Genomic DNA, 25,512 nt, shown 5'->3' with positions numbered 1-25,512 from the left:
TAGTATCAGAAATCTGAACTTCAGTAAGAAAGTCAGCTGATTTCTGAGTACATGTCAAAGCTAGTGGGAGCATAAGTGTTATGCTAATAATCATCATGTTAGTGGGAGCATGATAATTATGATGAGTATTGCAAGTTAGCAATGTTAATTATAGAAAACAAAAGGTTTCAATTGGGAAAAGTTGTTTTGCTATAATTAAGGGAGAGGAAACTATACTTCATCTCAAATATATAAGCTTAGATCATGAGGCTTTAATCATTTAGTCAAGGATATATATATATATATATATATATATATATATATATATATATGAATTTCATGTTGGAATGGCTCAACATAAGGAAATTCTGTATATGGGTCCATTATTTGCGTTCTTAAATTCGATTATGATTACGGCATCCCTTTTCATAATCTGAATTATGAGAACTTGGAAAATTGAAATGGAAACATTATAGCAAAAGACTGGTTTAGTCTTTATGTGAGACATCATGAATCGTGTCTCATATGCTTCGGATATAGGATCGATTACATGTGCTATATTCACCCTTTCTAAAATTTTCCAAATGCCTGGGGCATTAAGAAGGGAAAAGGTTTAAAACTGGATATGACTAAAATGATTAAACAATTGTTGAGGACAATCTAAGGTTTACCAAAGATTGGTTGCTCAAGGAGAGTTGGAAGTATAGTGATAATTCTGGAAGGACCATATTGACATAATCTGTAAGGAGGCAACTCTTGTTCAGAAGTGATAGTCAAAATGGAATCTGGAAATGTTTCAAAGTTAGAATTTTCAATCTGTGTAAGATTAAGGAAACTTAATGCAAGAAGGATGTTTCCAAGGAGTTGATCTCCTTTGGAATGCTCTGTAATGTTTGTTGTCAAGTCTTTATGACTTTGTGCATAATCATTACAAGAGGATCAATGCATATAAGTTTAGAATCTAACAGATTTCAGTAAATGACATGAATTTGGAATTCTTGCATTTGCAGTAAGGATTTGGGAGTGTGAAAAGAGAATCATTGAAGTTATGTTCAATTGATCTAGTTCACAAAGTAAATATCATAGACAAACATAGTATGCATACTTGGTGTGTGGCATGACTAGTGTTTAGAAAAAAAACATAGTGTACATGCTTGGAGCATGGGACAACTATTTAAATTCAAGAATAAAGTTGATAGCTGAAACAGTATACAATGAATAATGTGTAATCATATGGTGATAAATAAAAGGTGTTTTATTTATGTTCATAGGTTTTGATACCATATTGGATTCAATTATTCTTGTGTTTCACTTTGCATGTTTTGACTTCCCGAATAAACTAGGTTATTCTTCCGGAATGACTAAGTTATTCAAACCATCCACAGTCGGTCATATGTTGGAAGTAGATATGAATTAAGACTGTCATGGGTTGGCTTGTAGAGGTCTAAGGTGTTGGAAAAAGGGCTACAACACTCATGAGTACTCATAAGTTCTGAGTATTGGATTCAACCCGCGCTCATTGGAATCACTTCATGGATTTTAATCACGAGTGATCATGAGACGATAATATCTTATATTCTTCAAACCTAGAGATATGAGTTGTTACTATGAGTTGGTTGTACATTGATTGCACGAAAACGCATTTGGTAACTCGGTGCTATAAAACGTGCCTTTGTGTATGATTCAACAAGTAGTAGAACAAGCCATATGAGTCGAATTTTATCCATTCCTTTTACCTTCGGGATAAAAGCAATATCTGTGGGCCCCTCGATGATTTGATGATGACAAATGGAAGTGCTCGGCCGGGCCAGGACTAATTTGATTTGTTCAATTAGTCAGTTGTCATAAATCGGAAATTGGGAAACAACAAATGGACAGAGAGAATGATTATAATCCATGTCTCAGTCCATATGATATCTTGAATGGAGGAATATATGATCCCTTATCTAATGGACAAGTTCGTTGACAATATCAGAGTTCGACAGCGGCTTTAAAAGCTACGATTGCCAGTTAGGTTTGAAGTCATACACAATAATAGTTTTAGACTTATCCAAGTGGGAGACTGTTGGATTAATGTCTAAGTCCATAACTATATTTGGTATGTACTTGACCCGAACCGACATGGTCCATTTGGGTTGCACTTCACCGACACAATTTATATGGATAATCTTTTGAGAATAGTATGTTTATGATTAATATTAATATATTATAAGTTCTAATATATTATTATGGAATCATATTATTTAATTAGTATTGATCAAGAATTAATTTATAATTAATTAAGTGATCAAAAGGAACTAATTAAATATGGACTCTTATATATATGGAATGGGCCAAGTTCATTTAGGTTGGGCTAAGATTTCATGGATAGTCCATGGGTATTAGGGTTTAACCCTAATCCTCCACACTATATAAAGATGTCCTTGGTTGGTGAAATTGGGACTAGTGTGGATACACTAAGAAGGGCTAGCCAATTTCACTAGAGAGAACCAAGTATCTATATTCTCTAAAGTCTTCCAAGGTGTTTTGGTGATTTGTGATTCCACTTGAGGCTTCCACACTATTGGGTCTAAGCTCTTAAAGCTTGAAGACATCAAGCTACATCAAAAGGTATGTATTCTATCTTGTTACATTCATTGATTTGTATGCTAGATTAGGATAATACCTTGGAAGTTCTTATTTGCATGTATAATAGAGAAAACATAGATCCAAGGTATTTAGGGTTGCATGTACACTTAGGAGTGTTAGAATGCTCAAAACCCAACAGCTACAATGTTCATGAGTGCTTATGAACTAGTTTTGAGCATTGGAACAAACCCGTGTTTGCCGGAATCACTTTAAGGTGTGTGTGTGTGTGTGTGTGTGTGTATATATTGTAAGTGATCGCAAAATGATAATATCATATGGTCTTAAAACCTAGATATATGGTTTGTTATTTGTTAATTGGTTGTACATTGATGATGCGAAACCGCATCAGTAAATTGATGTTATAAAACGCATTGTTGTGTATGATTGATTGGAGAATAAGTAAATGCATATAAGTCGAAGTTTATCTGTTACTTTTATCCTAAGAGGGTAAAAGCGATATCTCGGCCGCTCGATGATTTGATTTGACTTATGTGTCGGGCCCGGTCAGAACTGAATTGATGTGTTCGATGAAGTTCTATGTCGAATAAATCTGAGATCGAGAAACTAAATGCTGGACTGTGATTGTGTTCGCATGATATCTGAACAGAGGACTATACGATCCCTTATCTAAAGGACAGGACTGAGATCAGAGTTTAACAGCATCTTTGAGAGCTACGATTGCTAATCGGATTATGCTTGTGTATATAGTTATCGGACTTATCCAAGTAGGAGACTGTTGGAATAATGTCTAAGGCTGTAATTATATTAGGAATTAATTCGGTGACTTAAAGAGGTTAATTAAATAAAATGGCATAAAGTGTCAAATGTGTGATAGTTGTATTTTGGGCTATGAATCTCTATGGATATGAGGGTGGACGATTTTAGGGTTTGGAGAAACCTAGAAATCGTCCAAGGCCTAGTCCTTAGGGATTATTGGATTGCTTAGGGCCTAAGTTATTCCATTAGGGTTTAAGGTGTAACCCTAGTAGCCAATAGTATAAATAGACCCTTAGGGTGGAGGAAATCGGCACTCTTGCATCTCAAGAAACCCTAGAGCCGATTTTCTCACCCTCCTCTCTCTCTATTATCATTCTCTTGCTAGTTGGTGTTTGTAAGCCATTAGAGGAGTGACAATTGTGACTCTAAGCTCCAAAGACAAGAAGATTCAAGCAAGCAATTCAAGGTATTCCTTTAGATCTGATTTCATATGTTATGATTTGAATGTTCACACTAGATCTATCAATATAAGTCTTGGATACATTGCATGTTCAATTAGAGAAACCTAGATCCAAGCATTAGGGTTTGCATGTGCACATAGGAGAGTTCTTATGGCTCAAACCCATCAAACTGATGGTGTCCCATTATCAGATCCAAGCCTTTATGGTACCATTGTAGGGATTTTGGTTTACCTGACTATCACTAGATCAGATATTGCTCATGCAGTTCGTGTGGTTAGCTAGTTAGTCACCGCTCCTACTACTGTTCATTGGGGAGTCGTTCTTTGTATTTTGAGATATCTACGTTGTACTCAGTTCCGCACTCTTGTGTTTCCATCTACATCCTCTCTTGATTTATATGCCTATAGTGATGCAAATTTGGATAGTCATATTTATGATTGTAAGTCCACTACTGGGTATTGTGCTTTTCTTGTAGATTCATTGATATCGTGGAAAGGCAAGAAACAAGATATTGTCTCTCGATCTTCTACATAATTTGAGCATCGAGCTATGGCAATCGCTACTTGAGAAATTGTTTGGTTGAGATGGTTTCTTGCAGATATCAGCATTCACATCTCTCAGCCTACCACTTTGTATTATGACAACGAGAGTGCGATAATGATTGCCAAGAATTCAGTGTTTCACGCACGTACAAAGAAAATTGAGATTGATTGTCATTTCACACGACATCGTCTCCGAAATGGCATTATCGCTCTTCCTTATGTTTCCTCCACTTTGCAGATTGTTGATATTCTTGCAAAGCCATTGACTGCTCATCGATTTCATTTTATATCTGACAAACTCTCAATGCATATTGCTTTGTTGCATTGTGAGTTTGAAGGGGATATTAAGATAATAAGATTATGGACTTTATTTTGTATTAGGTCTTATGTTGGCCCATTAGCTAGAAAACTGTAATTAGCTAGTATGTATTTTCATTTCATTGTATCTTGTACTTCTCATTTGATAATAATATAAAACCCTAGCCGTTTTATGTCTTGATAGTTTACATAAGTAAATGGATGCACCAGATATTCATCAACTAAGATTGACGGTGAAACTAATGAGCATGAGCAACTCCAATAGAAGTAACATCTTTACATAAAAAAAAAATAATAAAATAGTTATGTTCTCAGTTATATGATGTAGTTCCGATTGCCATGTATCTAAATTAACAAATTAACTCAAAACTGAGATAATGAAAAAAGTAATTGGTTGTGAACGAAAGCGATAGGGATAAACTTATTAAAATGCAATGAACTAATTGCGCATGTCCTATGTATACAAAATAGATATTCAAATAACCAAAGTTTGATGGTCGGCTCAACTACATTATCTAATATATTTTCAAAAAATATCATCAATAAATGATTATAATGTCAATGAATCTGGATATCTTTACAGCCATAATCATATAAACTATAAGGCAAAAAAAGATCTTAAAGGGAAATTAAGAAAATAACTCAACAGATAAGAGAAAGGAAGGAGAACTGAATCACGATGGAGAAGGAGAAAGATTTAACAAAAAAAGATTGGTTTTTTGTTTGGATGTAAGCCCATTCATTAAGAAGTTGGAACCATTCAATTCAGCATTGAATACAATTTATAAACATCCGCTACGACCATGAGCATGAGTAAATCCAAGACAATATTACATTTGCATATATTTACACTAAATTTTAGTAATAAAAAAGTTATGTTATCATAACATATAATTTCAAAGAGAAATATTCAATAAATGTAGCTTACAAGATTATAAGGTCGGTTAATCTAAACATTTTAGTATCCATCACATAAAATAATAGGAGAAAAAAATAAAATCTTAAAGAGGAATTGACTATTAACAAAACCACTCAACATAGAACAATCAGAAGACAACTGTGGATCACACGACGAAGAAAAAAGCTTTAGACGACTTAAATATGTTTGGATGTAGGCCTAACCCAAACTCTATTTATACTCAAGGCCCTACAAACTCAATTATATATATATATATATATATATATATATATATATATATGGGTTATTGATATAAAAGCCTCTAATATTTAACAAAATGTTCGTTTATGCCCAAAATCGGATTTTTGTATGTTAATGTCTCAAATGCGAGAAAATATGATTACTCTTAGCCAAATTTTACCTACTAGGGTCGGTCACCTAGTGTGTGTGTGTGTGTGTGTGTGTGTGTATATATATATATATATATATATATATATATATAGGTTCAAATGTTTTTCACATCTATTGTGTGCTAGAATGCACCAATAAGAATTGAGTAAACATTAAATGTATATTAAATGATATCCATACTTATAATTTTTTTTTTATGGAAACTAATTTAATTCGTCATTAATGTCAATAATAATATTCTTTCATAATGAATTCATATATAAAATAATGAGTGTAATCTAGCAAAACGAGAGTATATTCTACTAGAACACACCCTCATTTTTCATATTTCATACAACTTTATTGTATTTTAAGTGAATGAGTCTTGAAAGAATGTTATTGCTGACATAAAAACCTAGATACGAATCCATTCTGAAAGAATGTTATTGCTGACATTAATGACGAATTTAATTAGTTTCCATAAAGAGAAAATTATAATTATGGATACCATTTAATATACATACAATTATGAAAACCATTTAATATCTATCATTATTTAATTAAATAATAATATAATTTTACTATATTCCAATTAGTGCATTCTAACACACAATAAATGTAAGATACACTTTAATCTAACCCTATATATATATATATATATATATATATATATATATATATATATATATATATATATATATATAACCTTTTTATACATGTAAAATAAAGGTGACAAAACTGCAAAATTGGTCCTTGTGGTATTCAAAAAACTTTGGATATGATCCAAAAAGTTTCCAACTTGCATGGATGGTCCAAAATCAAGGTTTTTTCTTTACTTTTAGTCCTGAAATTATTGAAATGTCCATTTTACCCTTATTATTTCTTTTTTCCATTTTTTTATTGTGTTATAATTTAAAAAATTATAAAAAAATAAAAAAATAAAAAATATCATCCTACCCCTCTGACTCCACCCACCGTACCCCCCCCCTCCCTATCTCTCTCTCTCTCTCTCGTCAGCAACCAATAACACTCACATTTATTGCTTTGTTCTTCAACATTCAAGAACACCGTTGTATCTTCTTCGCTCACATTCTCTCTCGACTCCGGCTCAGGTAAGTATTTGCTTTGTAATTGGTTGTAAGATACCTTCCTCTCTTCCGATCCACACCTTTGCCTTGTCGTCCTCGTGTTCATTTATTTCGCACTGGGAAACAAAGATGAAGCAAAAAAACCATAACTATTTCACCATCGCTGGAAACCCTAACGTTGCAATTCCGGAGATAACCTCCATGCCAGGCGGCGGTGCGAAGCCTATATGTAACAGCCCAAAATCTCAAGTATTGTTAAGTTGCATTTTGGGGGTGATTTAAAGGAGAGACTCGACGAGTTGGAGCCAGACTCGCCGAGTAGGGTCGCAGGTTTGGTCGCGGGTTCGCGACTGGACTCGACGAGTCCAGGTATGGACTCGGCGAGTCGACGCTGTTCAGTGGAAAACCCTAGCCGTTCAGTTTGGGACGTATATAAGGGACCTTATGCCGTCATTGTTCGTCTTTTTGGCCGATTGAGGAGAACCCTAAACGACTGTGGCATCTAGAGCAAGCTTGAAGGCCATTATTGACTTTGAAGGAATTGGGGTGCAAGAAGAGGAAGGATTGTGGCAAAGGAAGATCAAGGGGATCGAGTTCTGAGGTTTGGGGACACAGAGAGTACGTTTTCAGGTTATGTTTCGGATCATTCCTGTTATTTTGATGTGTACACGAATTTAGGGTTTATGAAACCCATTTGGAGATTAGATGGATTGTTGTGTCGTTATCCAATGTTTACAACCTTGTATTAGGACCCTTAGAGGTCCAGAAGGTCCCATGTTTGTATATTCGGGAATATATGTATCTCAGGAAGCAGTTCGATCGACTGCATGGCGTGGACTCGCCGAGTCGGATGAGCAGACTCGGCGAGTAGCTTGAAGATTTACTGGGACTCGCCGAGTTGGTTCTTCAGACTCGGCGAGTGGAGTCGGGGTGGCCCCGCGATTCTTCCAGGAGTAACTCGTCGAGTCAAAAGGGATACTCGACGAGTAGAAGGGGGAATTTTAGAGGATTGAAGAACGACCAGACTCGCCGAGTCGCCAGGGAACTCGCCGAGTCCAGTCGAGCTGACAATGGACTGTTGACCAGAGTTGACTGGTGTGATTTCTTAGGGTCAGTTAACGTGGAAGATAGAAGTATTAATAAGGGATATATGATGTTACAGGGAGCTTGTAGCTTGGAGGATCAAGTGCAAGGGACTTTAGGAGTTGCTATCTTCCAGTGTCCGCGAGGTGAGTCTTCTCACTATACTGTACCCGGAAGGGTTTGACTGTGTGACCGGAAGGTCGGGTATGATATATGATATGTATTCTATATGTGGTAAGTTATTTGTTATGTGTGCTATGTATGTTATGGGCCGGAAGGCGATTATGTTATGGGCCGGAAGGCGATATGATTGTGTGATGGACCGGAAGGTCGGCGTGGGTAAGGCCGGAAGGTTTACCCAGCAGGGACGGAAGTCCCCTGAGACACATGGACCGAAAGGTCGGGCCTGGAAAGGCGTATGTGCGTAAGGTATATTGGGGAACTCACTAAGCTTCGTGCTTACGTTGTTTATGTTATGTTGTTTCAGGTTTTTACAGTAATGTGGGATGGCAACGGTTCGATTGTACACACCGAAGGAAGAGTTGTGTTTTGGAGGATCCTGGTCTTCTATTATAACGAAAAGGAAACTATGTTTTGTAATTCGAATGTGAATAAGATTTTAAACAAGTGTTTTAATATTAAATTGATTATTTAAAATAAAAATTTTATTTTTGGAAATCACGGTGTTACACTATATCTCAACAAAACCCTAAAAACGAAATGAAAATCGAAGGTAAGATATCGATTTCTCAACAAAACTTTGTCTCTATCTACCTCCACCTCGATTTAGGAACATCAATGGCCAAATATACAACAATATCATCTTCTTGAAATCTCCAATCTATTTTTTTAATCAATTTTTGATCTGGAAGGGTTGAACGTCTGAAATCGAGTTTTGAACCAAATTCTATCCGTCAGGGTAACTCTATGGGAGAAGACGAAATCTAAAGTTGAGTTACAGAGCACAATCAGAGGCCCAAGAACGCGCAGATCTAACATCGGAGGTCAAAAAAAAGGGAATTTTTTTGGAAGTGTCCCAGAGTCGACGGTGAGAAATCTCTTTGTGTAATTTTGCAAAATTCCACCGTCGCTTTGGCTGATTATGCTCTGAACGTGAAGATTGGGTGGTGGGGGCTTTGGTGGTCCTGAATCCGAGGAGCGATTTGAAGAATTTCGAGTTCTTTCCGATTTTGAAATGTGGTTAACGGTGGTGTATTGAGAGTAGCTCCGACAAGTAGTTTGTTGAGGAATGCATCTTATTGAGAGAGGAACTGATTTGTGTTTTTGTGTGTGTGTGTGTGTGTGAGAGAGAGAGAGAGATTATTTTTTATTTTTTATTTTTTATTTTTAATTATTTAAATACCAAAGTAAATAAAGAAAATAGAAAAAAGAAACGAAAAGGGAAAAATCGACTTTTCAAGTGTCTCAGGACCAAAAAGCCATAAAAACTTTGATTTTGGACCTTCCATGCAAGTTGGAAACTTTTTGTACCCTATCCAAAGTTTTTTGAATACCACAGGGACCAATCTTATAGTTTTGTCAAATAAATTCTTATACATATTTAATTAACATATAGAAATATTTTTATACATATATAACATTTTTATACATACATACACACACACACACACACACATATATATATATATATATATATATATATATATATATATACAATTAACCTTTAAAAACACATATAAAAATGTTGTGCATGTATTTGTACCATTGTACGCATAAAAATGTTATATGTCTATATTTAGATATAAAAACGTATAAAAATCCTTTTAGTATATTTATACGTGTAAAAATGTTATATACATATTTATAGATATAAATACGTATAAAATTGCATTTATATACATATATATATATATATATATATATATATATATATATATATATAAATACATAAAAAAGCAGACAAATATTTGTACACAATTTTAAAATAAACAAAGTATATACCTATATTTATATACATTTACAAACTTATTTATATGGTATAAAGTATCTTTAATTATTTTTAAAGGTAGAAATACAATTTTAAATAAATAAATACGTTTTTTTACATATAAAAATACGTTTATAAATTCATGAAATAATAATAATAATAATAATAATAATAATAATAATAATAATAAAACCTGCATGTTAGATATTAAGTATAATCTTTTAGGAAAATTTTCAAACAAACTCTTTTAGTCTAGCAGTAAAGGTGTTGGCTTTCTGGGGATGATATATGGGTTCGAACGCCCTTCCTCCATTTCTCGTCGATTACTTGCGTTTTTTCCCTTGAATAAAGCATCTTTACAACCTAACAACTTTATCCCATCAACTAAGGTGTGACCTACCTTTAAAGGTAAACTCCTAATATGGGGTAAAAATGAACAAATTTGTTGAGTGCGTTAGCTAAGGTGTGACCGTCCTTTAAATGTAAAATCCGGCTAGGGGTAAAAATGAATAAATTTGTTGAGTCTAAAGGCTGAGTTGCTTATTGGAGTCATCATAAGCATGGCTACTTAATGGCAGTTTGCTTAAGCAGGTTACATATGGTAGTTAGTTAGCAGAGGGGAGGGCGGGATGGACACTTTAATCGGAAGGCCCGAAACCAATAGTCATTGTTTTACCATCTAGACGCAGACTATGATTTATTAATAGTTAACAAAGTAGTAAAATATAATAACAATAATTATATTTCGGTACAACTAATTATTTTAACTTTACAAAATTACTAATTATACATTGACAATTAGCCGATCAAATTATTTTCATTAATGTTAATTTTTCTTTAAACTTTATAATATTCTTTTATTTAAATAAATATGAGTTTAGGACTAACAAACATTAAATAATAGACAAAATTGCAAAAATGGTCCCTGTGGTATGCTTTTTTTAGGGGGTTTTAGTCCAAACTCTGACTTTTTTTTGGCTTCGTGGTCCTTTTGAACTAGTTTTATTGCCTATTTGGTCCCTCGGTAAACTGAAATGACTTTAATACGCTTGGGGTATTTATTTTTCATTTTTCTTTCAATTTTTCTAAAAATCTAATAGTTATTTATTTATTTTAATAATTTTTTAATAATATAAAAAGAGGGGCCCACCTCTCTCCCTCCCTCCCTCCCTCCCTCCCCCCCTCTCTCTCTCTCTCAATACAAAACTCAAGAACATATATTCATATTCATGAACACACACTTAATAACACATACACTCTCCATCTACCATCCCCCACTACCACCGTGTCCTTCACCTCAATTTTTCTTTAAATTGATTTTTCTGGTAACCTCCACCATCTCCTTCTTCTCCACACACACGGAATCAAATCTGATGAATGATTATCAGATGAACACCTTCAAGAAGAAAAAATCAAATCGAGTGCATGGGTCTCCGATCTCCTCCTCAACTGACGAGCTCCTCCTCCTCCAGTTAAAGCAAGCCCTAACGCCGTCGCCGTAGGTCTTCTCTTTTAGCCGAGACGAGCTCAAGGAGATGATAACTTTCATATCTGAGGACCTCGTTTTCAAATCCGAGTATCCTGTTTGCAGATCTGGTAGCGGTGACGAGCTCAAGGTTTTTTCATTTTTTAATTACTAAAATGAATAAATAGTTATTAAAACTTAACAAAAATGAATTTAGAAATAGAAAATAAATAATCAAGGGTATTAAAGTCATTTCAGCTTACCGAGGGACCAAATCCGCAATGAAACTAGTTCAAAATGATCACGAAGCCCAAAAAGTCGGAGTTTGGACTAAAACCCCATAAAAATGCATACCACATGAACTATTTTTACAATTTTGTCTAAATAATATTAAAAATACTTAAGCCTCATAATAGACTAGCTAAATAGCTAATTCTCTTAAAAATGGTGCAGGTTTATAACAAGTACTCTTTAAAACATAGATATTGTAACATGCTAGTGAAAGAAATGAAAAGAAAGATAGAGATAAAAGAGCAACTTACAGAGCAATGTCAATAGAAATCAATGTCAACGGAGTTCGTTGCCTCACTAGTCCGAGATGCAGTGTGGCATACGGTGGAGAAAGCCCTCCGACAAAGGACTAGCAGAGGTCGATGTCGAAGTTTCAGGCTACTTAATGGCTGAGAGGAGAGACATGGACCGATAGAGGTGGACACAAGAGAGATGGTGGTGAGCACTCCGACGACGGCGATATATTCTAGTTGGAAGTCCGGCAGTGGTTATGTTTCCGGTGAGAAATCATTTTTTTCCGGCAGCGGTGAGTTTTAGTCTAGGGTTGTGTATCTTCTCAAATCTCAAGGTATGTGTTAACAGATTGGATGGTTTTCTTTATAGAATTCTCGTTTCCTAATTTATCAAAATCCTAAATTTACTCATAATTCCTTTTGATGTTTTTAGTATTTAGTGGAATCTGTTAATTATTTATTTACCTTGCAAGTTTGTTAGGCTTGCTATTTCTATAAGATTATCAAATATCAAATATCAAATAAGATTGTGTTTCTTGTTTACAATTAGTTATTTATGCATATATAGAATAATAGAAATGCATATATCTTGAACATGGGGCCAAATGGTTAGTTAACATTCAACCTCCATGGATTGTGTTTCTATTTTACAATAAGATTGTGTTTTTATTTTACTCCTAAAATACTCCCTAATTCCATCTATGTCCACGACGAGACCTGAACACTCAACCTCAAGGAGAAAGGACAACACTGGATACCGTTGAGATAGAAGTCTTTTAATAATTTTATTTACAAGAATACAGGTAGCAAAATTACAATTATTTCCACAATACTTTACAAATCATTAGGGCAAACAGCCCGTGGAATCAAGAAGACAAAAAGACATTATTATAAACAAATGCAGCATAATTTTATTACCTTTTGACTGTTAACAATGAATAACTTTAGCCTCATTGGTCTAAGGTAGTTCCGAACAAAATAAACGTCCTCATTTAGCAGTTGAGACTCGATAGATTGTCCACCTGGTTCAACCTCGCACGTAGGGGGTAATCATCACATGCACCATGTGTCCGCTTTGCAATGCTTTCATGGACTCCTATATTGAACGACTCATTTAATGCCTTCCTAGGGATAAACTCTACTTATGGTGTGAAAAAAGGTCTCAAGATATTTTTGAAGCGATTTCAAGGGTGCTATTATTGACCATATGGACGTACAAGCACGGTATGATTTTCAAAAGCAAAGTGAAGATATTGTCTACTCTAACTTATGAGGCCAAGACTTTGAGCATTTTATGGCTTAAAAATAAAGCTAAATGGTGTAGGGATTTGATATGGAACTCATGGGCCAACACCTTCTATATTGTACAATGTAATTCCTGCTTCTTGAAGTTCAATTTATATAAAGTCTAGCCGTTAAAACAGCCCCAATAAGATCTCATTTTATTGGCAAAGAAGTGGGAAATTACATATTCGGTTTTTTATTAATAGAATGAAGGAATCAGTAACATCAACTCTTTTGTATCAATGATAAAGACTAAAATGGTAATCAAAATGCGTCAAAAACCCAAATGTTGTAAAATTTTTCCTCATAGTTGAGTTGTTTCGCAAGCAGCCTCGCCCATGTCTAACAAATGAAGTGTTTCGACACACTCCCAAAAGTCTATTAAACTAGAAGAAGCATTGAATCCAAGTACTCCTGATCGCAACCCTGTCTTGGGATTATAAATTTGGAACCCTTCCCCATAAGTAGTGAGCAACAAATTACACTCGTTGGTCGTTTGTGGTTGTGGTTGGAATTGAAAAGCTCCATCAACTGGAAGTTTACCTGTTCCCAATTTAAAAACCACAGACCAAGAAGCATCTCTCCATACCAGAATCCAACTATCATCAATATTCATGCGATAACAAATCAAAGCTAGAGAATCTTGGATGGTTGTTAGTCTTGTCGTCAACCAGTCCGGAGCCAATCCAGGAAATGGAATCATACCAAAAACATGAGTGCTCAAATCGAATGTCAGTATACAAGAAAAGTCTAAGTCAAAATGATTTACCTCCCAATGCAATACTCCTTTAAATAAAAACGCCTCACGTCGCACATAAGTAAACTCAGGTTTAGGGGAAGCAATCTCACACCAAGTGCCTGTCTTCACCGCATAAACAAATGAAGTGTCTTTTTCATATGATATCCAAACAATTTTGTAATCGTCACTGATTGGGTCAAATCCAAACCCAATACCTCCCAAAGCGAGTTCAGAACTCCGAGGACATTCAGGCACTCTTACTTTGCGTCTGATTGAAGGGTTCCATAGAGTCAAACCATTTTTAGTCTTCAAACAGAAAGTTCCATTACATGAACCAACAGTTCTGAACCTATTGCTACAAGGAAACGGAATTCTTGTTGTTATACCAATATATCCGCGTTTGGGACACAAACACAATGGCAATTCGTCTTCTCCGTGTAATGTATAAACGACTTCTGCTATTTTATTATTGTCAATATTTTCATGCGTGAAGCGGATTTTTTGTGGGGATCGGAATGTGTGCAAGCGTATGAACTGGGGACTAGAAATACAAGTATATAACGATTTAGAGAGTGATCTAAATCGGAGGAGGGATTTCGGTGGTAGTCTTGTAAATATTTCAACAATCAACTCTTCGCATAGATAATCTGTCATCTGCATTTTTCCAACAATATAAAAGTCAGTTGTAATAGGGTGCAGTTAATTAAAATTCTTCTCTGTTTGAATAAGTTTAGAATTCTTGTCAATAAATATATATATATATATATATATATATATATATATATATATATATATATATTCATGTTTTTGTAAATGGATGCACCAGATGTTCATCAACTAAGATTGACGGTGTTACTAATGAGCAAGAATAACTCCATCACAAGTAATTAATATATTTACAATAAAAAAATTAATAATAATAGAGTTATGTTACATGATCTAGGTCCAATTGTCATGCATCTATATTAACAAACTCACTCAAAACTGAGAGAAAATGGAAAAAGTAATTGGTTGTGAAGGAAAGCCACAGGGCAATTATATGCATATTTATTTATGTATATATATATATATATTGGATTTAATTTGATTTGTCGTATTTGTAACCGAGATACAATTCGATTTAATTTTGTTCGTCATATTTGCAATCGATAAATTTATTAAAATGCAATGAACCGATTGCTCATGTCCTATGTATACAAAACAGATTCAAATTACCAAACTTTGATCGTCGTTATGATTAACTACATTATCTAATAAACTTTCAAAAGAAATATCTTCCATATGTGATCATAATGTCGGTAAATATGAATATCTTTACAGCCATCAATACATAAACTTGAAAGCAAAAAAAAAAAAAAAAAAAAAAAAAAAAAAAAAAAAAAGATCTTAATGGGGAATTAACAAAGCCACTCACCAGAGAAAAGGAAGAAGAGGAGCACCGGATCACGACGAAGAAGGAAAAAGATTTAGCAAGAAAAGATAGGTTTTATGTTGGGATGTAAGACCAATTCCTCAAGGGCCCTATAACTCGTATCTATTTCATATTTCCTTCGTATATATTTTTAGTTTTATGTAGGGATATAAGACCAATTCCTCAAGGGCCCTATAACTTGTATCTATTTCATATTTACTTCGTATATATTTTTGTTTCGTTTGTTATTTAAAATTAGTTATATAACAGATGATTTTGCTTTAAATGCAAATGATATATATATATATATATATATATATATATATATACACACACTAGCAGGACACTCACGGACAGCAGCGGACGACCATTAGTTTTCTTTCATTCATTTTTTTTTTCAAAAACATGTCATATTCGGAAAATATAAACACGTAATAAAATGAAGCGAATCTTGAGATTTTAAGGCTGAACAGTATTTTTTTTTTTGACATATTTGGATTGTAGACGTATATGTTGGGGTATGTGAGTTGGTTGAAATATTTTAGCTTTTACTATTGAGATTAATTTATTTATGTTAAGATGTTATCTTTATTTTATAAGAAATATGTTTTTATGGTATAAACGGAAAGCAAATTAGAACGACTGAATAAATTGTTAAGAACCCTACTTTTTTATATAACTTAATAAAAAATTGTTAGGTCGCATAAATACATAACTAAAGCCTAAATTTTATTGTTATGTAACTTCTTTTTCATCTTAAACGAAATGGTCACTAATTTCTTTTTCGCATATTGAGCTTCCTTTATTATAAAGATGAAAAATTGTCGTTAATTTTAAAAATTACAAAAATGTCTTTGATTTTGTTAACTATATAAAAACATCATATTGTCTAAAAATAAAGGAATAATTCAAGTATTTTAAAATTTCTAAAAAAATAGTAAAAAGCAAAAAAAATAAAAAAAAATAAAAAAATAAAAAATAAAAAATAAAAAATGGTTAGATAACAAAGTTAAACTACCATCCATATTTACGCAAGTCTACACAATTCTAATGAATCGTACATACCTTTTTAGGTTGTGTAAAAAACATTGGTTGAATTTTCTAAAAATCATGGGTTAAATACAAGAAATGTCAAATTCCATTTGATGTCATCATTTGCCAATAATTTTTAGATTTTGTGTTCTGCTAGGTTAGAAGTATACAACCCTAACACTAACATGAAAACAAAAAATAAAAATAAAAATAAAAATCCATTCAATTTTCTTGTTTGCTATCTTTTAAATGAAGCATATATGATTTATAAATCAGGATTATATTCATAATTGCAACTGCATGCATCATATATGCATATGGACATATATGGCTTAATTATATGTAAATGCTATGACCATATACATATTGTCTTAAAATTAATGGGAGTGAGAAAATTAATTTAACTATGTTCAGATGCCTAGACATAGTTACATATGCTAAACATTAGGTTGACATAAACCAGTTGAGATCTCTTGAGCCTGTTTGCGACAATTGAGATATTATGATCAACCAAACATATGCTAAGATTCTAATATAAAAGTCTCATGAAGTAATTTTTTAAATTGTTCCATTTTGTCACATAGGATCAACATCATAAACTTAACATTTTTCAAGAAAGTTAACAAAAATCAACTGATTTTGCAGTGAAAATGAAGGATCATGCTAACTCTACCCATCTTTACTTGACTACACATATCTTGATGAAAAATGCAACGCTAATCAAGTGAAGGGCTACCATTTGAGGATGGTTCAATGTTGTTTCCTAGCTTTAAAAGTCACTTGAACTTTTTTTTGTAGCTCGTTGATACAGTCTCTACATCTCCTTATTTATGTAATTTGTGGTTATGGTCATCCAATGACCTTCCTTAAGTTGAAAGGATTTCTCGTCTTTTTTAAAATCAACTTTAAATATCATACCTTGAAGCCGAAAAACAATGCATTAGTTCCTCAATTAAAAGTAAAATATGTTCACTTTTGAAGCAAATAGGATACTGATAACAACATAAAATAGTTTAGTCGTTTAAATGCAAAAAGAGGCACAAAAAGGTTATTGTGCAATCTAGAGAAAATAAAGAAAATGGTAAAATAAACATTTTGAAGTTCATCCTAAAAGAATCGTTGGATCCTTTCCCAAAAAAACATTTCAACTTATGATAATGTTTTCAACAGTAAATTACAAACATTAAATATTAGTTCCTATTGGGCAAATTGTGAGAAATAAAAACATGATTTACTCCTTTTACCAATATAGACAATCTACTTTACTCTTTACTCATAATAAAAAGATATTTATATTCATTTACTGATAATGGAAACGTACTTACACTTCAAGCAGCATGTCGTTCATTCAAAATATCACCTCTTAACAAGCTTATGTTGAAGATCAGCATATGCAGATCACCGATAGTCATTGCTAGCCCATCTTCACAAAATTCCACCTCCTACGACAGCAGTTGCAGACTGAAAAAAAAAATGAGATTCAAAATGTGTGACCTTGAACCATCCTTGAAGGGTAAAACAATAATTACATCAATCTTCGAATCATGTTTATTTGTCTATTTTTTTTTTTTTGAAATGAAAACAAACAAAAACTACATAAAAATAAATGAATTTTAAGAGTAACAACATAAATGATGATATACATAACCACTATTTTTTAGGATGACACTTTTTTATATAAGGCTTTTGACCTTTCAGCCCACAAATGATGTCCACAGTAAAGCAAGATGGTGGGGTTACCCTACTCCCTAAAATGTCATGCGTCAAATCCTTTTTCTTTTTTAAAATACCTAGCATATGTAACCATAGGCTTCAATAAACATGTCATGTTTCTTATGCCTGAAACATTAACTGAACTTAAATCTAATATTAGAATGGATTAAAAGGATACTTTTATCAAAATTACAAATAGAATACACACCTTTAATTACAATGGAGATTCCACGAAAATGGATAAAAAAAGAAAATTTAATCAAAATTACAAATAAATTACACACCTTTCTTTTTATTTATATGTGACACAATCAGTTCACTGCAAAGATGGGGAATTCCAATTAGAAACTGAGAGTAATAGGGATAATAACAATAAAGCATACAATTTGATTTTATTATACTCGAATTTAGATTTAACAGTCAGTTGCACGCTACTACAACCAAAATTAACATTTGTCAAATTACAATTATGCCCTTGACTTTCAAAAACATCATATGGCCCGAATTTGAAATTTGAAAAGATTCTTGAAAAAAAATATAACATAAGCTTACTATTTTTTGTCTCTGATTATTGATGCGTCTCTGGGCCAAAAATACGTTGTTGTATAGATGGTGTTTCTGTTTTACAATTAGTTATTTATGCATATATAAAAATGCGTATATCATGAACATGGGGTCAAATGGTTAGTCAACAAATAAAACCAATCTTTTATATATAAAATCAGTATTAAGGAGGTCCAAAATCAGTGGGCCATGGCCCCCTGGCCCTTTAGAAGCTCCGCACCTGTTAGCAGGAGCAGGTTATTTATGAGTCAGCAGCCAACTTAACATTCCTTAAGCGTGCAACAAATGCTCAAGCAGCATTGCATGTTTTCTTTTAGAGCAAGTTTTGACTCGCACTGTGACCAATTTTGCCAACACTAACTTCGGCCCATGACGTTTTTTGCCCTCAACCACTCTATAAATAGTCTCATTTATTGTAATCCTAATGTATTGTACGAAATAGCCTTTTATGACAAGAAGTAATAAATCTCTCTCTCATGTTCGTCATAGATATAACCGATCAATCATGTGGTCCTATAGTTAGAGAATCCAACTTCTAATCTGTACGACGCACATTAGATTGGAGCTTGCCTGCATGAATAACATACAATCAAAATAAGACCATTAATGAACATCAAGTACTCGTTAAATTGAATGAGACAGGCCAGATTAAAAAAGTCTAATGGTTGGAAATATGAGGTAGCAAAATGAAATAATATCCTAAATCATTTGCATTACTTTTAAGTTTTTTTTTCTTTTTCTTTTTTGAACAGAAAATATAATATAACCTATCTACTTCTAAAATACCTCTTAATTCCATCTATGCCTACGACGAGACTTGAACATTTAACCTCAAGGAGGGAGGGAATACCGGATACCGCTGTGGTAGAAGCCATTTGGTAATTTAATTTACAAGAATACAGGTAGCAAAAAAACAATTATTTCCACAATACTTTAGAAATCATTAGGGCCAACGGCCCCTAGAATCAAGATGACAAAAATACATTATTATAACAAATGCAACATAATTTTATTACCTTTTGACCGTTGACAATGAACAACTTTGCCTCATTGGTCTAAGATAGTTTCCGAAAAAAATAAATGTCCTCATTTAGCGGTTGAGACTCGGTAGATTGTCCACCAGGCTCAACCTCGCACATAGGGGGTAATCATCGCATGCACCATGTGTCCGCTTTGCAATTCTTTCATGGACTCTTATATTGAACGACTCCTTTGATGTCTTCCTAGGGATATAATCTACTTATAGTGTGGGAAAACTCTACTTATGGTGTGAAAACAGGTCTCAATATATTTTTGAAGCGATTTCAAGGGTGCTATTATTGACCATATAGACGTATAGGCACGGTATGATTTTCAATAGCAAAGTGCAGATATTGTCTACTCTAAGTTATGAGGTCAAGACTTTGAGCATTTTATGGCTTAAAAATAAAGCTAAATGGTGTAGGAATTTGATATGGAACTCATGGGCCAACAACCTTCTATATTGTACAATGTAATTCCTACTTCTTGAAGTTCAATTTATATAAAGTCTAGCCGTTAAAACAGCCTCAATAAGATCTCATTTTATTGGCAAAGAAGTGGGAAATTACATATTCGGTTTTTTATTAATAGAATGAAGGAATTAGTAAGTAACATCAACTCTTTTGTACCAATGATAAAGACTAAAATGGTAATCAAAAAGCATCAAAAACCCAAATGTTGTAAATTTTTTCCTCATAGTTGAGTTGTTTCGCAAGCAGCCTCCCCCATGTCTAACAAATGAATTGTTTGGACACACTCCCGAAAGTCTATTAAACTAGAAGAAGCATTGAATCCAAGTACTCCTGATTGCACCCCTGTCTTGGAATTATAAATTTGGAACCCATCCCCATAAGTAATGAGCAACAAATTACACTCGTTGGTCGTTTGTGGTTGTGGTTGGAATTGAAAAGCTCCATCAACTGGAAGTTTACCTGTTCCCAATTTAAAAACCACAGACCAAGAAGCATCTCTCCATACCAGAATCCAACTATCATCAATATTCATGCGATAACAAATCAAAGCTAGAGAATCTTGGATGGTTGTTAGTCTTGTTGTCAACCAGTCCAGAGCCGATCCAGGAAATGGAATCATACCAAAAACATGAGTGCTCAAATCGAATGTCAGTATACAAGAAAAGTCTAAGTCAAAACGATTTACCTCCCAATGCAATACTCCTTTGAATAAAAACGCCTCACGTCGCACATAAGTAAACTCAGGTTTAGGGGAAGCAATCTCACACCAAGTGCCCGTCTTCACCGCATAAACAAATGAAGTGTCTTTTTCATATGATATCCAAACAATTTTGTAATCGTCACTGATTGGGTCAAATCCAAACCCAATACCTCCCAAAGCGAGTTCAGAACTCCGAGGACATTCAGGCACTCTTACTTTGCGTCTGATTGAAGGGTTCCATAGATTCAAACCATTTTTAGTCTTCAAACAGAAAGTCCCATTACATGAACCAACAGTTCTGAACCTATTGCTACAAGGAAACGGAATTGTTGTTGTTATACCAATATATCCACGTTTGGGACACAAACACAAGGGCAATTCGTCTTCTCCGTGTAATGTATAAACGACTTCTGCTATTTTATTATTGTCAATATTTTCATGCGTGAAGCGGATTTTTTGTGGGGATCGGAATGTGTGCAAGCGTATGAACCCAGGACTAGAAATACAGGTATATAACGATTTAGAGAGTGATCTAAATCGAAGGAGGGATTTGGGTGGTAGTCTTGTAAAAATTTCAACAATCAACTCTTGGCATAAATAATCTGACATCTGCATTTTTCCAACAATATAAAAGTCAGTTGTAATAGGGTGCAATTAAAATTCGAATAAGTTTAGAATTCTTGTCAATATATATATTCATGTTATTTTGTAAATGGATGCACCAGATGTTCATCAACTAAGATTGACGGTGTAACTAATGAACAAGAATATCTATTTATTTATGACATTTTAGATATTTTGTATTACAGATTTAAGAGTCCCAATGCCAAATAATTAACAAGTTCACAAGATATATATACAAATAAACATAACAACAAACTAAGATAAGAGTTCTCACAGTCATATGTACCGTATCCTATTTGGATATTGGGTAGAACTGTAGAAGCATCATTTCTCTTTATTATCACAAATTTTTACGTATGGCCAAATAGAAGACGTGAGATAGATTAAGGTTGTGAGACGAAACCAGTCGATAGGCATAAGTTCAGGGATGGCATTCAGCATCGACTATTGGGGTTTTAACGGTTGTCAACTAAGACCGGAGGCTGCACATAGCAGGGGCAACGGTGACGGCGAATGGTGGTGTCCGGTGGTGACGGCCTGACGTTGTAAGGAGAGTAGGGTTTAAAGGTTTTTTTTTTTATCTTTTTGGTGAGTTTTGAGACTTGTTTTCCCCTTTTCTATATTTTTGTGGCATTTTATAAACCTTTAGATAGATCACACGATAATGTTTAGGATTTGTGGATTTTCTATTAAAGGAGTATTTTAATCTCGCATTAGAAAAGGCTTTTCTTTTTGGTAAGTTTTGAGACATGTTTTCCTCTTTCCTCTATTTTTGTGGCATTTTATAAAACTTTAGATAGATCACGGTTTAGGATTTGTGGATTTTATATTAAAGGGGTATTTTTATCTCGCATTATTGGAAAAGGCTTTGCAATTTTCATTAATTACCGCTCCATGTCTCCGTCTAACCGGTAGTAGGTAGATGGTAGCAGGTAGCAAGTTACAGGTAGTTGGAAGCTATAGTTTTTATTTATTATAAGAATGTTTGACAAAAATAGCCGGAAGCTTTTGAAATATAAATAATTACATACAATGACACTTGTTTAAATGCTAATTGTGTCAGATCCTCTTAAGGGCCATAGCCCCTTGATTTTTTCACCAAGACCAATATTATATGTATATAAACGATTGCTTTCATTTTTCCCAACCTATCCCCTATTCTAATAAATAATAACAAATTTGTCACATGGCATTTTATTAGCCCCCCCTGCCCAACAATTTATCCCACCTAAAATACTTATGTAATTTTCCGAAACAACCCTTTGTGCCTCTTATTCATTCGTTATCGTCGAGAGACAGCTGCTCATCAATTTGAAACCCTAATCCAGCCGCTCTTCAGTCGTTCCCCCCCCCCCCCCCCCTCTCTCTCTCTCTCTCTCTTGTCAAAACCACCATTGCTACCTTTTTCTCTTCTCAAGAAAATGGTAGCATCTCAACGAAAGAACACCATTTATGACGACTAAAGACTTACATATAGTAGGTCTCTCTATCGCTGGTTTACAATCATAAACCACCCCATACCTCAATGGAGAAGTACTTTAGGAACACATAAAGAGGGGACACAGGGGCTCGACACTCCGGTCAAGAGAAATTCCTTAGCATACGGAAATGTCATCTTCTTAGGCTACCATTTTTTTCTTTTACCGCTCAAATTCTAGATGTCGTTCAGGAATTGCTCAAAAGATTCCTAATTTTTCCTTTCATAATATTTGTTATTGTGTTCTTTGCTACCAAAAATCTAACCTCTAAAATCATGAATCGATGATATTTTGAAGAGCGAAGCCAAAAAACGCGAATAATGAAAGCATTGATATCAGGTTAGCTTCATCTCCGAAACTCATTCTCAGCATTGTCGAATTAGCCAAATTTTACCTACTAGAGTCGGTCACCTAGTAGGTAAATTATATATATATATATATATATATATATATATATATATATGTATAATTTACCGATGAAAACATTGTGTATGTATTTGTACCTTTATACATATAAAAATGTTATATATCTAAAAATATACATATAAAAACGTATAAAAATCCTATTAATATCTCTATACGTGTAAAAATGTTATATACATATTTATAGATACAAATACATATAAATTGCATTATCTATACATATTAATAAGTAACATAAATAAAAAGCATACAAATATTTATACACAATTTTAAAATGAAAAATGCATATACCTATATTTATATACCTTTACAAATTTTTTTATATAGTATTAAGTGTCTTTATTTATTTTTAAAGGTATAAATACAATTTTAAATAAACAAATGCGTTTCTTTTACATATAAAATACATTTATAAATTCATGAAATAATAATAGTAATAATAATAATTATAATCATAATAACATGTTAGATATTAAGTATAATCTTTCTAGAATGTTTTCAAGCAAATTTTGTTGTTGCTTCACATGTGCCGCCTCCGCCTCCACCTCCGGTGGCTTCACCTTTGTCGCCTTCGCCTCTAGAATCTTCTGCATGTAAAATTTTCTTTTTCTATTGTTATGTATTTCAAGTTTTATGCTTGAAAATCGAGTATGTTTCCCCTGTAATTTGAGTATCAGAGAATTGTTGCTCTTTTTTTTACAGTGAAAGTTTTTTTTTTTTTTTCTAAATTCAAAGCATCTTTTGAAGTCGTTCCACCAAACTAGAACCTTACTTTGAGGTTAGTTGTGGTTCAGTTTTGATTTATGATAATGTGTTGATTTCTGAAATATATTGGTTGATTTCTGATTGTGTTTATTTGGTGAAATATATTGCTGAGAATATGTTACTAGTTTCTCATTGTTCTTTTTTATTGAAAATGTGTTCCTTGTTGCTAATATAAGTTGCTGATTTTGTTCATTTGCTAAAATTTGTTGGGGATCTTGTTATTATGTGTTGAATTGTCGTTGACATCTATTGTTGATCTTTGAAATTTGTTAATGTTTCTAGTGAAATCATATGCTTTGCTTTTTTTTTTTCCTTCTGAAATATGATAATATTTTGCTGATGAAATCATATGCTTTGATGTTTTGCTTGATGAAATCTGATTATTAGCATGATATGGATTCACTAAATGAAAGTACAATGTTATATCTTGAAAATGTGGTGTCTATTAGTAGAGGAGATTTCATACCCACAAGTTTACGGAGCTCATTAACATTAGATTTGTTATGGATGGTGATGGTTCTAAAAGATTTCACAAAGCAACGAAACATGAGCTTTGGGTATAATCAAGAAATGATAATGTTATGTTTGATTTGGATTTATGTTTAATCTGGATTTTATATGGTGTTTGGAAATTTTTTATAATTATTCAAGAAGTTTATTCAGTTATTTTATAAAAAAAATGTTGAATTTAGCAAAAAATAACATAGAATGGTAAAATGGCAATTTTATAATTCAGCACTACAATTCAGAGGTTCCAACCAAACAACATTTGAAAATTCAGATGTTAAAAATTCAGACCCTCTTAGAAATTCAGGCCACTTAAAAATTCAACTCTTATAAATTCAAATCCTGCCAAAAAACTTTTACGCCCTCCTCCATTTCTAGTCAATTACTTTTGTTTTTCTCCCTTGAATAAAGCAACGCTTCGACCCAACAACTTCATCCCATTAGCTAAAGTGTGACCGTTCTTTAAAGGTAAACTCCTGCTATAGGGTAAAAATGAACAAACTTGTTGAGTGTGTCAGCTAAGGTGTGGCCTCCCTTTAAATGAAAAATCTAGCTAGGGGGTAAAAATGAACAAATTTGTTGAGTGTAGAGGCTTGAGTTGCTTATTGGAGTTATCATAAGCATGGCTACGTATTGATAGTCCGCTTAAGCAGGTTGCGTATGGCAATTAGCAAGCACGGGGAAACACGGACAATCGGAAGGGCTGAAACCAATAGTCATTGTTTTACCATTTAGACG

The 25,512-nt window shown here is 33.5% G+C and overlaps 2 protein-coding genes across 2 annotated transcripts; both read right to left on the bottom strand.

The window, feature by feature from the left end:
- Positions 1-13,629: 13,629 nt before the first annotated feature.
- LOC145064658 (putative F-box protein At3g16210) lies at positions 13,630-14,724 on the bottom strand. The gene has a single exon (XM_079012066.1). The coding sequence runs from the start codon at positions 14,722-14,724 to the stop codon at positions 13,630-13,632; it is 1,095 nt and encodes a 364-aa protein (XP_078868192.1).
- A 5,773-nt stretch (positions 14,725-20,497) lies between these two features.
- LOC145064657 (putative F-box protein At3g16210) lies at positions 20,498-21,592 on the bottom strand. Its single transcript, XM_079012065.1, has one exon. The coding sequence runs from the start codon at positions 21,590-21,592 to the stop codon at positions 20,498-20,500; it is 1,095 nt and encodes a 364-aa protein (XP_078868191.1).
- Positions 21,593-25,512: the final 3,920 nt, after the last annotated feature.

This window comes from Lactuca serriola, chromosome 7, assembly GCF_051521515.1.
Source record: "Lactuca serriola cultivar US96UC23 chromosome 7, Lser_US96UC23_V15, whole genome shotgun sequence".
Taxonomy (NCBI): Eukaryota; Viridiplantae; Streptophyta; class Magnoliopsida; order Asterales; family Asteraceae; genus Lactuca; species Lactuca serriola.
This window is presented reverse-complemented; position numbering and strand designations above follow the sequence as displayed.

Excerpts from the sequence above, each read along its gene's own strand:
- LOC145064657 (XM_079012065.1), bottom strand. The coding sequence starts at position 21,592 with ATGCAGATGTCAGATTATTTATGCCAAGAGTTGATTGTTGAAATTTTT.
- LOC145064658 (XM_079012066.1), bottom strand. The coding sequence starts at position 14,724 with ATGCAGATGACAGATTATCTATGCGAAGAGTTGATTGTTGAAATATTT.